Genomic DNA, 13,862 nt, shown 5'->3' with positions numbered 1-13,862 from the left:
AGGCGCGCAGAGTAGGGAGGTCGGGGAGGAATGGAAGAGGCCCGGAGATTAGCCTCCCGCGCGGGGTTGGGCTGTAAAATAGGGGAGGCTTTGTAAAATAATTCACTTTACCTTCAAAAGCAAAGGGAAGATGGGAGCGCCTGAAGCCAAGTGTCTCCTCAGGGCTCTGGTTGCAGGGAGGAGCCCTGACTGGCCGCACGTGGCTGCGCCAACGCCGCGGCAGCAAGGGAGAAGGGAAAGCAACGGTGGCCCAAACCCGAAGGTCTCCCGAATATCCAAGCTGTCGCCGCCCGCCCACCCACCCGAGGATGCAAGGGGGAGAATTAGTCACCCCGAAAAGACGTCCTAAGCCGTTTTTCGGGGTCAAAAAAATAAGGCCCGGCCTTATTATGTGAGAAACACGGTATGATTATTAATTGCATTTCAAAGTTAAGGTCTGGCATTAAAAATAGATTCTGAAAGTCAGTTAAAAGCCACCACTAAAAGTGGTGAAGAAGAGAAGATTCACTGAGTTGCTGTGGGTGAAATGGAGGCTAGAGGGAGATCTGGTTGCTGAAGCAGTTTCCAGAGAACCTAACTAAGTATTGGCTCTCCCCAGAGAAATCTGACCGAGTTTGTTGTGGCAGTGGATGCGAATAACATGCTGCACCTCTACGCAAGCCTCCTCCATGAGCGTCGGATCCTGCTCACCAGCAGCAAGCTCAGCACGGTGAGGCCAAGCGGCTGGAGGAAAGACAAGGCCCAGAGCTAAGCTGGACCTGGGTGGGAAGGATTTAGAAATGACAACGCTGGAGGAAAGACAAGGCCCAGAGCTAAGCTGGACCTGGGTGGGAAGGATTTAGAAATGACAACGCTGGAGGAAAGACAAGGCCCAGAGCTAAGCTGGACCTGGGTGGGAAGGATTTAGAAATGACAACGCTGGAGGAAAGACAAGGCCCAGAGCTAAGCTGGACCTGGGTGGGAAGGATTTAGAAATGACAATCGTTAAGGAATCTGCATTTCTTTCTTTTACATAATAAAAAGTGTTCTCACCTGTCACAAAGCTCTCACAAAGGTGGCTCCTCTGATCTGATATCTTGTGATATGGTTTATCAATCAATTGTATTCCCTGGCCCTCCTCCACATATTCAGTGAAGGTGTAAGCAGAGAACTGGAACATATCCACTGATTGTGAGCCTTGGTGGCTGCACCAGTGGTGGGATTCAACTTATTTTACTACCGGTTCTGTGGGGGTGGCTTGATGGGCGTGGCAGGGGAAGGATACTGTAAAAGCTCCAGTCAGAGGTGGGATTTGCCGGTTCTCCAAACTACTCAAAATTTTCACTACTGGTTCTTCAGAACTGGTCAGAACCTGCTGAATTCCACCTCTGGACTGCACAGTATCAGTTTATCCTGATATCCTCATAGGGCCTTTTACTCCCTAATGCCCAAAGCAGGTCTGACAGGAAACAAGGCAGTTTAGCACGTGGAGAGAGTAAGCTGCAGAGACAAACCTGCTCCCTCCCCCTCCATGTTTACTATCCCTACATGAGTAGTGACTAGGAGGCTGCTGATTCGAATCTCAGCTGCTACTCTTTAAATCCTCTGCATATCAAGAAGGAAAATATTGCTCGCATGTCACTTTGGGAAGAAGAGTTACGCAAAGCCCTGTCTCCTTATTCAATGTCCAAGGAGGGTCAGTCTACTCTAATGAAAGGTGTGTCTCCTCATCTCCCTATAGCTGACAGCCTGTGTCCAGGCCTCCTCCTCCCTGTTGTATCCCATGTACTGGCAGCACATCTTTATCCCTGCACTGCCTCCACACCTCCTTGACTACTGCTGGTAAGTAACTGCACCTTCCTCAGTTGAGAGTCAGCTTCTGCAGGCTGAGCAGCTTCAATGGTTCCCCACCCAGCACATTGGTTTTGATGTTGTTTATCACCCAAAGGAGACTATTTTGAGGACATTTGTATGGCTAGCTTGTAGTTCTTGGGTTTATTCATAGTCAGTGAGGAGGTGACTGAAGAATATATGTGAGGAGTCTGTCTTCTGTGGTGGTATCATCTGTTCTGAGCTGGCCACATTTTGTTTACATCTCAAGGGAAGACTTTGTGTGAAGGGAAGAAAGACTTCATGTGCTGAAAGATCTGCACCGAAAAGGAATTCAGCCCTTTCTTTGTCCCCCTGCAAGTTCCTGGCCTTCTCAAATATATTTTCCTCCTGAGCATTTCTGAAAAGAAGGAAGAAAACTGGGACTGGAAAACTATCATAGTGTATTATAAGAGAAAAACTGGATCTAGGAGGGCCTAGCCTGCTAGGAGCCCACAAATAACTGGTGCTAGCTCTAACATTGATCTCTTTCACCAACAGTGCCCCCATGCCCTATCTCATTGGAGTCCACACAAGCCTCATGGAGGTGAGACTGCAAAACTACCTTGTCCTTAGGATAACTGGCCTAAGATTAGCCTAGGTAAGGTTGCTCTGTGGGTATTTTTTAGCAGCGGTTGGAGCAGCATTTGTACACTTTGGGTCTTATTTACTTCTTCATTTCTGTCATCTTTGTAATAGCAGTTGGCTCTTATCTTCTGCTACCTAAAAGTAAGAAGATGGAGGAGATTTCTACTCTTCTTGTTTCTCAATTCTGCCTTGGCTTTCTCTAGAGTGTGAGGAGCAAAGCTCTGGAAGACGTCGTCATTCTCAGCATTGATAACAATACAATAGAATCACCCTTCCAAGACCTGGAAAATCTCCCAAGTGATGTTGTTAGTATTACTTTCTTGAAACTTTTTTTTTTAAAAAAATGCCATTGTTTTAGAATCCTAATGACAACTCAGACCCTTCTTTTATTTTTCTCTACATAAGAAGATCTGTCCTCCTTGTGAGCATTCTTGTTTGTCCTGATACAACAATTTAAATGTGAACTTTAATTTCAAATGTTTCATTTTCATTTTAAATTAATGAAAGCATTTATGAATGACCCAGTGTACACACATTTCTTCCCCCTTCCTGAAAACAACACTGGAATAATTAGAACACTTCCCAACTGAAACATTTGAAGTGTTTTGTTTTTATTGTTGTAAAACTAGCTAGTTTACAATTAGGAAAAATTGAGCTGGTGTCAACCTAAGGCAAGGTTTACAAGTTAGGACTTAAATTACAGTATTATACCTTTGCTGCAAACATCTGGAAGAGTTAGAGTTCTGTATTCTTTTGCTGTCATCTAGTGGACACAAAGTGTTTTACTTTGCCCAGATCTGGTATCATTAAGGTCCTAATTCTCAATCTTTAAGATTTAGTACACTTACACCGAATCTTTCCCCCAAGTGCTTAAAATGATGCCCAGGACTATGTTTACAACTAGTCCCATGTGGTAGGCTGGGCTGAAGTGGAGTAGCTTATCCAAAATTACCCAACAAACATCATGACTGAACCCAATCTGACACATTTAACTTATACTATATTGGTATGGATCAATAATAATAATAATAATAATAATAATAATAATAATAATAATAATAATAATAATAATAATAAATAATGGAACAGGTCTTGACACATAGGACAGGATACTGCTCTGGTGACACATGGAGCATTGTGTAGAACTGTGATTGTGTTAGCAATGACATCTTAGCACACGTAGACCAAACCATTGTCCATTATAAGCCATTCTTTCTAGCATAGCGTTGCTTATGAACTGGACTACAATGGTTTAGACACCAGGTTATAGCTAAAACAAACCATTGTTTAATACAAATGTGTAAACCCAGTCAGTATCTGGAAAGGCCTCTGGGTTTAAGGTGAGTATATATATTCTTCTCTTTTCTCTGTCTCCAGGTCTCCCTGCTGAAGTTCCAGCTGAAAAAACAATCTGCAGCCACTGGGGATGGAGTGGCCCGGGCCTTCCTCAGGGCCCAAGCACTTCTCTTTGGCAGCTATCGTGAGGGACTCCTTTGCAGTCTGGTGAGGCTTCTGTTCATTCAGCCGCCCGCTGGACGAGGAAGTTTATTTATTTTATTTTATTTATTTATTTGATTTGCCAATTGTTTACAAGATAATAAGTATAAGTGTATACATAGTTGTGAATACATGAAATGGGTACATATAAGAAAAATAAAAGAAGAATAAGAGAAACAATAGGACAGGGACGGTAGGCACGTTGGTGCGCTTATGCTCGCCCCCTACAGGCCTCTTAGGAAAGGGGTGAGGTCAATAGTAGACAGTCTAAGGTTAAAGTTTTTGGGGTTTGGGGAAGAAACTACAGAGTCAGGTAGAGTATTCCAGACATTGACCACTCTGTTGCTGAAGTCGTATAAGTTCTACACAGTTCCCTTTTCTTCCACAGAAACTTTGGAGATTTGGAAAAAAGGAGAGACATAAGAAAGAAAAATACCCTTCCCTCCGTCTCCCCCTCCCCACTCCCAATTTTCTGGTGGATTTACAACATGAAATAAATCAAAACACATGAGGACTCAAATTGCTGAGGGGCAATGTGCTGACTCTGTAAACCGCTTAGAGAGGGCTGTAAAGCACTGTAAAGTGGCATATAAGTCTAAGTACTATTGTTATTGCTAAACAAATTTGGGGCTGGCCATTTTTGGTAGTTTGTTTGCTTTTTGTTTAAGCCTCCAAGCTCTTTAGGGGTGATGTCAGTATGGTAACTTCACAGGTGCAGGAGACTAGATTTTTATTTTTATTTATTAAGAAAATTTATGTGGCTGCCCAGCTCAGTCATGGTGACACTTACAGAAATAAAGTCACAAATAAAAACACCCAATAGACCTCCCCACCAACACCCCTCCTGGTGGCAACAATCAACATGTTAAGTAGATTTTAAGCTTTGCCACAAGTAAATTAGTTTGCCAGGGAGGGAGGTTGTTACTGAAAAAAAATCCTGCTTAATAAAGATTGGTTGGGTAGTCTGTCCCAGGCATGTTTTTCATACTTTGTGAAATACTAAAGGGAAGGATGTTCATATAAATGAGCCTTTAAAAAATCCGAAACCTTATCTCATGCAACGGTGCCTTTTTATTATTTTGTTTAAAAGGTTTTTAAACATGAAAAAAAAACCATACTTAATTCTAGAACGGAGACAAGTTTTCAGTGAAGAAAATCAGTATCTGGTCAGACACAGAAACGACAGCGCCACTGCAAACATCATTCGGGTTACCTATCCCTTTCTAGAATTACTTTGATGCTGCTGGACAGAGAGAAACTCCTTAGGATCTGGGATTGTGAGTGAATGCCATTGTTTGGGATAGATCCGTAAAGAAATTCTCAAAGCAAACAGGTTGTGTGATTTCTACTGTTGTGTTCATTATCCAGAAGGATATTCCAGGGAGGTTCCTCTTTCTCCCCAGCTCTAACTTTCTCTACCACACTTTCTTTTTTCAGCCACCTTAGCCCAGTCTCTGCCCATCCGCCCTGGTCACACACTCACTGTCAATCACCTCTCTCTTCCCTGTCCCTCTTTCTCACAGGAAAAGCACATTTCCTTTTCCCAGGAGAACTTCCTACAGCAGGGATCCGGTGCCATGCAGGACTTCCTCCAGCAGGCCGTCCATCTGCAGCTGTTCAAGGAGGTACACAATGGCGAACCTGGTGGATTCCCAGTTAGTGCTTCAAGCAAAACCTGGGGGGAGGCAGAAAATCTATCATGTGTTCCACCCGCAAAGCAAAAACCTTCGCAAGCCAACATCCAGGCAAATACAGAAAACATTCAGCCACATACGGGCTCCTGAGTAATGCAAACGAAGAGCCTAAAAATTCTATACAAATCGATGAAGTCCATTACTAGAATATTTAATCCACTCAAATTTCTGCTGTATTGGGATGGAAGGCAGAATTGAAAGATAATATAAAAAGAAGTGGATTTTTTGTTCTTAACCCTTTTGAGAATTCAAAATCTCCTTAAAATTACTTCCTTGTCATATTTCCACATCTCAGAGCAGGAGGAGAACATAATGCTTCTCTGCATACTAATCCCACAGCTGAACAACTGAAATATTTTGTTTCAATAGAAGATGGCTCTTTCCTATTTATTCTAATAAGGTCCTTCTTTCTATTTCTGCCCAATCTTGCAATGCTATCAGTTCATCAATGACCGTCTGGATAAGCTAAATGCAGATGAGGACTTCTCTGACTTCTTTGAGCAGGAGATTGACAGCAGCTTGTCCCCAGGTAATGTAGACCCTGCCTGGTTGAAGGACCATGGATATGCAAAGACCCTTAAGCTGTTCTTAACATCCCCTCTTTTGTGGGCTACTTTTTAACTTCTGTTAAGAAGACACAAAGCCAAAAAAAAAAAAAAAAAAAAAGCCCCTACTGAGAGATAGCTGACATTGTAGGTCAGATGCATACATTATTCTGAATATGCAATTCAAGTCCCATTTTCTGCAAAGGTCTGCAGCCAGATTGACAAGTCATCTGTTCCATTCTTCCTTCCTAGGTAGTATGCACTCTTATCAGCTGTGGGTGGAGAGCCTCAAGGTAAGGGAATACATTTGCATCTAAGAAGGATGTTTATCTTTTAGTAGCAGTTATGTCTTCACTTAATTATTTTCTCATGTTTAAGATGAACTTGTTCTTGTATGAGGAGTTATTACAAGGCTCTTCCATTTAGACCTGTAATGAAGATAGATCTGGAAAGCAAAAATCCAGATGGATGGAGCAAAGAAGGGTTGTCATTTAGTACCTGGGTTGTCTGAAATTTTGCAGCCCACATGCAGTCATCCTAAATGAAAAACCAGTTTGAAAGACATTCCTCTAATATGCTCCCAATATGTCATGGAGTCCTTGTTGCTCTTTGAGTTTTGGTTTTTGCTTGCAGACATTTCATTACCCAACTACATCATCATCCATGCATTCATGATCATTGAGCATGGATGATGTTACCTAGTTGGGTAATGAAACGTCTGCCAGCAAACAATCAAGTTCAGAGAGCACCAAGGATTCCACAATTCAACCCTCAGCTATATTATATATCCTCTTCTATTGGTATCCTAAGGTCTCAACACAAGCCTCCAAAGAATTGCCAGAATTTAAACCAAATTTTAATAATATTTAGGACTGGGCTAAAGATGTTGCTCTCTAAATTTCACCAAATACTGCATGTTGATCCCCAATCCAACTTATCAACTAAAGAGTGACGCTATGAAATATTAATTTTGTCATGAACCTGCTCTCCAGGCCCTAAGTCTTTTGGCCATACCACAAAGATATCCCACATACATTTCCAGTACGAGGATACTTCCAATCTACCTTACAGGGAATCTTCTTTAAACACTAAAGGGATCTGTTGCATATTAGAAATTCAAAACCAGTTTTCTAGACGAGTTTCCTTGTCTAATTGGGATTTGTTGTAGAACTTCCCATAACTTCCTTTTGCTCAGTCAGAGCAGCCAGGGGACTCCTTGAGCGTCTTATTTCAATGGAGTGGAATGGGCCTTGCTCTTAACAGTTGTGTTCAACCTTTTCTCCCTAGAAAAGTGGAGGAGCCCTGATTAGTACTATGAAGAATAAGGCCAATCCAGCTGTCAAGAATGCATACCAATATGTAAGGCAATTTCTTCTCCTTCTCCTCCTCCTCCTGAAATAGCTTATAAGAATATATTGTATTTTTAAATATATTGTTTGCAAAACCAGAAAGAACAGAATTGAAAATAAAAAAATGGCAAAATAAAAAAACACAACTGCAATAAAAGGAAATAAAACATAAGTGTGTGTGTGTGTGTGTGTGTGTGTGTGTGTGTGTGTGTGTGTGTGTATATATATTATATATATATATATATATATATATATATATATATGTATATATATATATTGTTTTCTGAGGTTCTCGCGGAGATTTGTATGTGGATAAAGGCAAATAAAAACCCTGCGTAAGATTGGAAATAAAACATAGGCAATTTTCGGTGAAGTCTCATTCATCATCTTCATTATATGTCTCAACTCTATATGCTTCTCAGAGTGATGTGAGCTGCAGCTGCTTCTTCCTTTTAACTGCTAGTGGGGTGTGACTTGATTGGGTGGGGGCTTGGCTGTGTTCTGATTGGGTGGGGTGTGTTCTCATTGGTTGGGGTTTTGGCTGTATCTGATTGGTTGGGTTGGCCATGTTCTGACACACCTCCAGCCAATAAGAACCAACCAAGACACATAATAAATAACCCTATATATATACTATATATACAGCTCAACTACATCCCTGAAATAAGAAAGACAATACTGGGAATAGGCTATATGCATAAATCTATGGAAAAATAACAAAGATCCATATATATATGCATTAAATATATAAATACTGGGTATAGATGTGCATAATTTAGAAGCATTTCAGCTAAGGGTTCAGCTTGACTCTTTGAGTCAAGCTCAATTCCAGAACAATTGCAAATAAAGTACAGTACAGTATTTTACTTATTTTACTAAATGTATATGCCACACCCATTTCACCATTTCAATATCAAACAAATGGAGACCCTTTTAAGATCCTTTTCACAAGACAATTGGTAATAATGGCTCTGGGGGAATGAGGGGAGGAAACTCCCCCCCCTCCAGCCTGTTCTTGGGATGATCCCTGCTTGTCTTCTTCCCCCCCTCTACATGACCTTAAATTATACTTATCACTTTGTTTTGCATCTTCCAGGCCAAAGGTCATGCCAAAGTCAGGCTGAAAAACATACGGAGCCGCATAAAAGTAAGACTATTATTTCCCTATTCCAAACTTCTCATTTTAAAAAGTGTTACAAGGGGGGGGAACAGTGTGATGCCGGTAGTAGCATATTTTACTCTAAAACGGTAGTTATGTCTGCATGTTACATTACTTCTGTTACAAAACCCACAAGAAAGTAGAAAGGAATAAATTCATTTTTAAAAGTAGGTAGTATATCAGTGTTTTTCAACCTCGGCATTTTGAAGACATGTGGTCTTCAACCATGCTGGCTGCGGAATTCTGGGAATTGAAATCGATCTGTCTTCAGGTTGCCAAGGATGAAAAACACTGCATGTAGTATGCTAAAATCCAAGTAGAAGTCAGCGCATTGCTGATGTGGAGAAGTTTAAAAATTTAGCAGGATCTGATTTAGTTAGTACCTAGATGGGAAACTTCCAGGAAATTCCAGGTATATAGGCTAGAGTGGAAGTAAAAGGGAAAAAACACACAAAATAAAATTGCAAACCATAGTCTTGCCTAGAAAACAACTTAGCCATGTATGTATAGACTCATTGGGAGTCGAGGTCAACCAAAACTCATTGGGAATCAAGGTCAACCGTGCGGCCCACCTGAGCTCCGTTTTCGCTGGCAGAGGGTTGCAGAAGGCTGAAAACGGAGCCACCCCAGGCACCATTATGGCCACACATCCCTGGCCATGCCCACCCAGTCGCCCAAGGTCAAACATAACCCTGATGCGGGCCTCGATGAAATCGAGTTTGACACCCCTGCTCTATAAGGTGCTGTTTTTTTCTAGGATTCCACTTTACGCCAGCCCAGGGAGCAAGAACAGCCCCTGAATGACTGTCAGATCTCCAGTCCCATCCTGCCTACCAGAAACAAACAATCTGAGAACCTTCAAAGGCGACTGCCCATCACCCAGCACTTTGGGAAGGTATTGAGAGAATGGAAGTGTCAGTGGCTTAAAGACCGGAAGGAGTCAGATCAGGGGATCTTTGGGGGAAGGAAATGAACAAGAGCAGAGGGACAGGTCTGGTGCTCATTGCTGTATGGCCCAAAGATTGGGTGTCCTCTGTAGTAGATCTCTGCAGCGATTCCACAAGATTCTTGAACCACTTGGAACAAAACTCAAAAGAAACAGAGAAGGACATATTTTTTTACAAAAAGGTGGGCAGGAAGTTTTGAATGTGTGCAACTTGTGTAAGCAGTTGTGAGGAGTAGACATAAGTAAGTAATCAAACAAATGATATCTTAAGGCTATCATGTCTTGTATAGCTTAGTCTCACTCTCGGTCATTTTGTTTGCAGCTTAAAAACAATATTTTTATTGTAGCCAGCCAAAGGTTTACAAAATAGACCTTAGTAACATTTCATGGGCCCTTAACTTCTCATAATTATTCTTAGAATGCAATGTTATGCTTTTGTGCCCTGGGGCTGAAGGGGAGAAAATAGCTGGAATATTAATAGCAGCTAACTACAAGTAAATTTTGTATAGCCTGCAGAAGAAAACTCAGAAGAGCAGCTATGTAAAGTGAACTCAATTAATGTCCATCTAAGTTCTAATGTGCCAAAAGCCCAATATAGTCTTCATAAAGCAGAAAGTAACAGTGCTACAGGATAAAAAATAAATTTCAATTTCAACTATCTCATTCTGTGTCAGGTGAACTGTTAATGGCTTCCTCTGAATAATCTTGGGAATTATAGCCTGCTGCATAGTGCTAGACATTTTCTATGGCAGATTCTTCTTAATGTTTATAACAAATAGGTGCATGCTTCCTTTTAAATTCATTGTGAATGGACAATAAGTAACTGAAAATATTTACAGATGGGACTTTCTTCCCGTCTGTATGCAGGCAAAATATTTAATTGCCTGATTCAGAGACCGTGAAACAAAAGTTTTCTCTGGACAGAAATGAGAAAATCTACAGGATTTAAGGGTTGGTGTCTTCTTTGTGTTACAACCTTTTTTACAGGCATATTTTCTAAGCCTGGAGAAAGAGAATTATATGCCACTACTTTTTTATCAACTAAGAGTGTTGAAAGAATATCAAAGGATGGTGCCTCACAAAGCTGCATTTTTGATGTGTTAGAAATCTTTAAATGAGTCTTTGCTCTCCCCCATCCCATCCCAGGGATATAATTAGACCAACTAATCATCCCTAGCTGGATATTGGCCAGATGTTTTGGTTCCAGTCGCCAGAAATCCCCAGACAGCAAAACCATTGCTGAGATGTTTGAGAACGGAAGTGCCAGTCCATACCTGCAGGACAGTCAGTCTGGGTGGGCATTCTGCTGTGATGTCTCAAGTGAAGAGTACAGATGGTCCTTGACTTATGATCACACCTGAGCCCAAAATTTATGTTGCTAAGTGAGACAGTCAAGTGGATTTTGCCCCATTTTATGGCTGTCTTGTCACAGTTGTTAAATGAATCACAGCAGTTCTTAAGTTAGTAAAATGGTGATTAAGTGAATCTGGCTTCACATGACCCCAGGACACTGCAACCATCATAAAAACAAACCAGTTGCCAAGCATCCAAATTTTGATTAGGTGACCATGGAGGTCATGTGAAAAATGATCCTTAAGTCCCTTTTTTCAGTGCCATTGTAGTTTTGAATGGTTATAAGTCGAGGACTATCCATATACAACTCTAAATCCCAAAGGAAAGGTTCCCTTATCCCCAGAACCTCAAAGTACTGTTAAGAAAAAGATAGAAGTTCCCTTACAAGCCCAGGGCTGCATGGTGACTCAGGTTTTCTCCTCTTTTCAGTCTCGCCCGAGGCGACCACAAAGAACAAACAGTGAGACGGAACTGGAGACTCAAAGGTAGGACAACCTAAGCAAGCGGAGAGCAGCTGGGCTCCACTTCTTCTTTTTCTGACAGCCGCTCTGCTTTATTAGCTGAGCTCTCTCTCTGTGTGTCAGCTCAGTCCCAAGAACAGTTGAAGCCTGAGGGGGAAGAAGGGGCTCAGCCCCCTAGGAAATGCTTCTGCACAAACCACACTGACAAAAAAAGGGAAGACCTATGTGGCAAAAAAAAAAAAAAATTGTTCAATCAGCTCTGGAAAAACTAATTCTCCCCTATTGTACAGGTTACATTCATTGTACAGTTATCTTCTTTTCCACAGAGAAAGAGAAAATAGTAACCAAAAGATTGTCCCTGTAACAAAGCATCAATCAATCCTCAGACCCAATGAAGCAGGGGTCACTAACTCTTAACTAGTAGTAAATTAGGTAAGATAATGACTCTAGTGAGAGAGTCAAGCCTGCACTATTTCCCCTGCTAATGCATTACAGCTAAACAACTCAATTTAAATTCATTAAAAATGTGGCAATGTGGAATTTAAACGAGTACCACTTATCAAGAATTCCTCATCTGGGCAAATGCAGGAATCTCACCCTCCTTGAACAAAACCAGACATACAGTATATCTTTAAATGGGGAGAGTTTTCAAAAGAGCATGGAACGAAGTCTATAGAGGGCCTACATGCAGCCTGTGTCCACATCAAATACAGAAAACCTTGCCACAGCAGGGAGCTTTGTAATACACAGTGATAATGTTCAAAGTTCTCTGCAGGACTTTTCCAAAATGAAGGAAGTGGCATAGACCTGTGGTTTCACAAGCTCCAACATTTTCATATGTGTACGCAGCACCCCACATAACCAGAAAAGGCAGAGACAAAATGCTGCTTTTAAAATTTGACTCCTCCCATTTGACCACCCTGTGAATGCCACTAGTGGTGTTGTGCAAACCCAGGCTGAGATTAGCTTATCTGGTAGCTCCCTAAATATTGCCTTTGACTCTCAGCTTCAAAACACATGTCCATCTGCTTTATTAATTAGTTTTCTTGCACCTTTTGAGAGAAGAGTCCTACGAGAGGAAGAAATGAGACACACGCATTTTAGCAAATCCTTTTACTTAAATCCAATTGCTAATAAGAAAGTTTCCCTTGCATTTTATTAACTGCCTCACCTGTACAGAAATGTCAAGCTCTCTGATATATTTATTTTGCAGGGATGTTTCAACTCCCTTCAAATCACCTTCCCCAGACTCCTCTGTGGAACCTGGGGAAATGCATTCTCTCAATGCAGAGAAATTTGACCTCTTAGGTGAAATTTTTGAGACACTAAACTTGCTGGAGTCAAGCCAAGCTCAACAGCCTCTCTATGGGACCCGCAGCTTGGATTTCAGTAACCTAGAAGAGGATAACTTCTATACTAAGGTAAGCCCTACCAGCTCAATCCCTGGGTACCTATGGAGGTGCAACTGCAATAATGAAGCTGAACCCTGACCCTGTTGTCTTCGGACCTGTTGCAGCGGAGGCCCAGTAGAGAGGCCCTTTACGAAGCCCTATCTGAGGAACAGGATGATGCTGATGATTCTCTGTCCGAGGACCGAATGTTCCTGGGCTACGTGGATGAAGAGGACATGTCAAGCACTTTGCCGTTGTCTGCCAGAGCTGCAAGCAGAAGTAATGAAGTGTTGGTCCACAGCTCCCCTGAGCTGCAAGTTTGTCCTGGTCTGGACACCCCAACTCTTTCCTTCCAGGAGGCTAGCAGAGAGTCATCAGAAGCGCCATTGACCCAGAAGGCAGATCTTGAAACTGCCTTTCCTAGTCCACTTACACCAGAGAGCCACACCGCTACCAAGTTGCAACAGGAATGTAGGACTGACCACCAGGCCCTTGAACCTCCAATCAACGAGAACCTGAAGGTTGAGTCATCAGTTGCTAGTAGTTCCACCATCCAAACACCTGCAGATTTTTTACAAACAAAAGCCAATGACTCTGTGGCAAAGAAGAACATCCTAAGCAGGGCCACCAGCTTACCGCCTCAGTTAGTTTCTAGGCAGTTGATGCAGCCTAAAGTGCTGGAGCTGAGGAAAAGATTTGAGTCCTGAAAGAGCATCCCGAACATAGACTGAATGTTTAAGAGAAAAGAACCTCCTGTGTTTGAGTCACAATTACTCTTTAAACCTGGGGGCCTTTCAAGAGGGGGCAGCAGTGTAGAAGTGCTTCATCTGTCCAGGCACATAAAAATACTGCAAGAAGCAGAAGTGTGGGGGGGGGGGCGGGGGGCGGGATCTATCGATAGCACAAAGGAAAAAGAGCACTTAGTTCATGTACAGCCAACTGGCAGGACTTCATTCCTAGAAGCTGCATTTCAATAAATGAATTTGTTGAGCTGGGCAGACCTCCTTTCCTCCTTTCAGGGTGGAAGACTG

The 13,862-nt window shown here is 42.0% G+C and overlaps 1 protein-coding gene across 1 annotated transcript in view; it reads left to right on the top strand.

The window, feature by feature from the left end:
• The window catches only part of DENND1C (DENN domain containing 1C), a 48,239-nt gene extending 34,420 nt beyond the window's left edge, over positions 1-13,819 (top strand). Inside the window, exons 10-23 of the mRNA XM_087956998.1 lie at positions 599-709; positions 1,721-1,821; positions 2,350-2,395; positions 2,640-2,741; positions 3,814-3,939; positions 5,457-5,558; positions 6,069-6,156; positions 6,425-6,465; positions 7,460-7,531; positions 8,618-8,668; positions 9,438-9,575; positions 11,409-11,464; positions 12,654-12,861; positions 12,957-13,819. Of these exons, the coding sequence (XP_087813124.1) occupies positions 599-709; positions 1,721-1,821; positions 2,350-2,395; positions 2,640-2,741; positions 3,814-3,939; positions 5,457-5,558; positions 6,069-6,156; positions 6,425-6,465; positions 7,460-7,531; positions 8,618-8,668; positions 9,438-9,575; positions 11,409-11,464; positions 12,654-12,861; positions 12,957-13,538 (1,824 nt within the window). The 3' untranslated portion in view covers positions 13,539-13,819. The remainder of the gene's footprint in view (positions 1-598; positions 710-1,720; positions 1,822-2,349; positions 2,396-2,639; positions 2,742-3,813; positions 3,940-5,456; positions 5,559-6,068; positions 6,157-6,424; positions 6,466-7,459; positions 7,532-8,617; positions 8,669-9,437; positions 9,576-11,408; positions 11,465-12,653; positions 12,862-12,956) is intronic.
• The last annotated feature ends 43 nt before the right edge of the window (positions 13,820-13,862 follow it).

The sequence above is a fragment of the Notechis scutatus genome, chromosome 2 (genome assembly GCF_049901735.1).
Source record: "Notechis scutatus isolate UNSWTSFEM ecotype Mainland chromosome 2, rNotScu1.2, whole genome shotgun sequence".
Taxonomy (NCBI): Eukaryota; Metazoa; Chordata; class Lepidosauria; order Squamata; family Elapidae; genus Notechis; species Notechis scutatus.
This window is presented reverse-complemented; position numbering and strand designations above follow the sequence as displayed.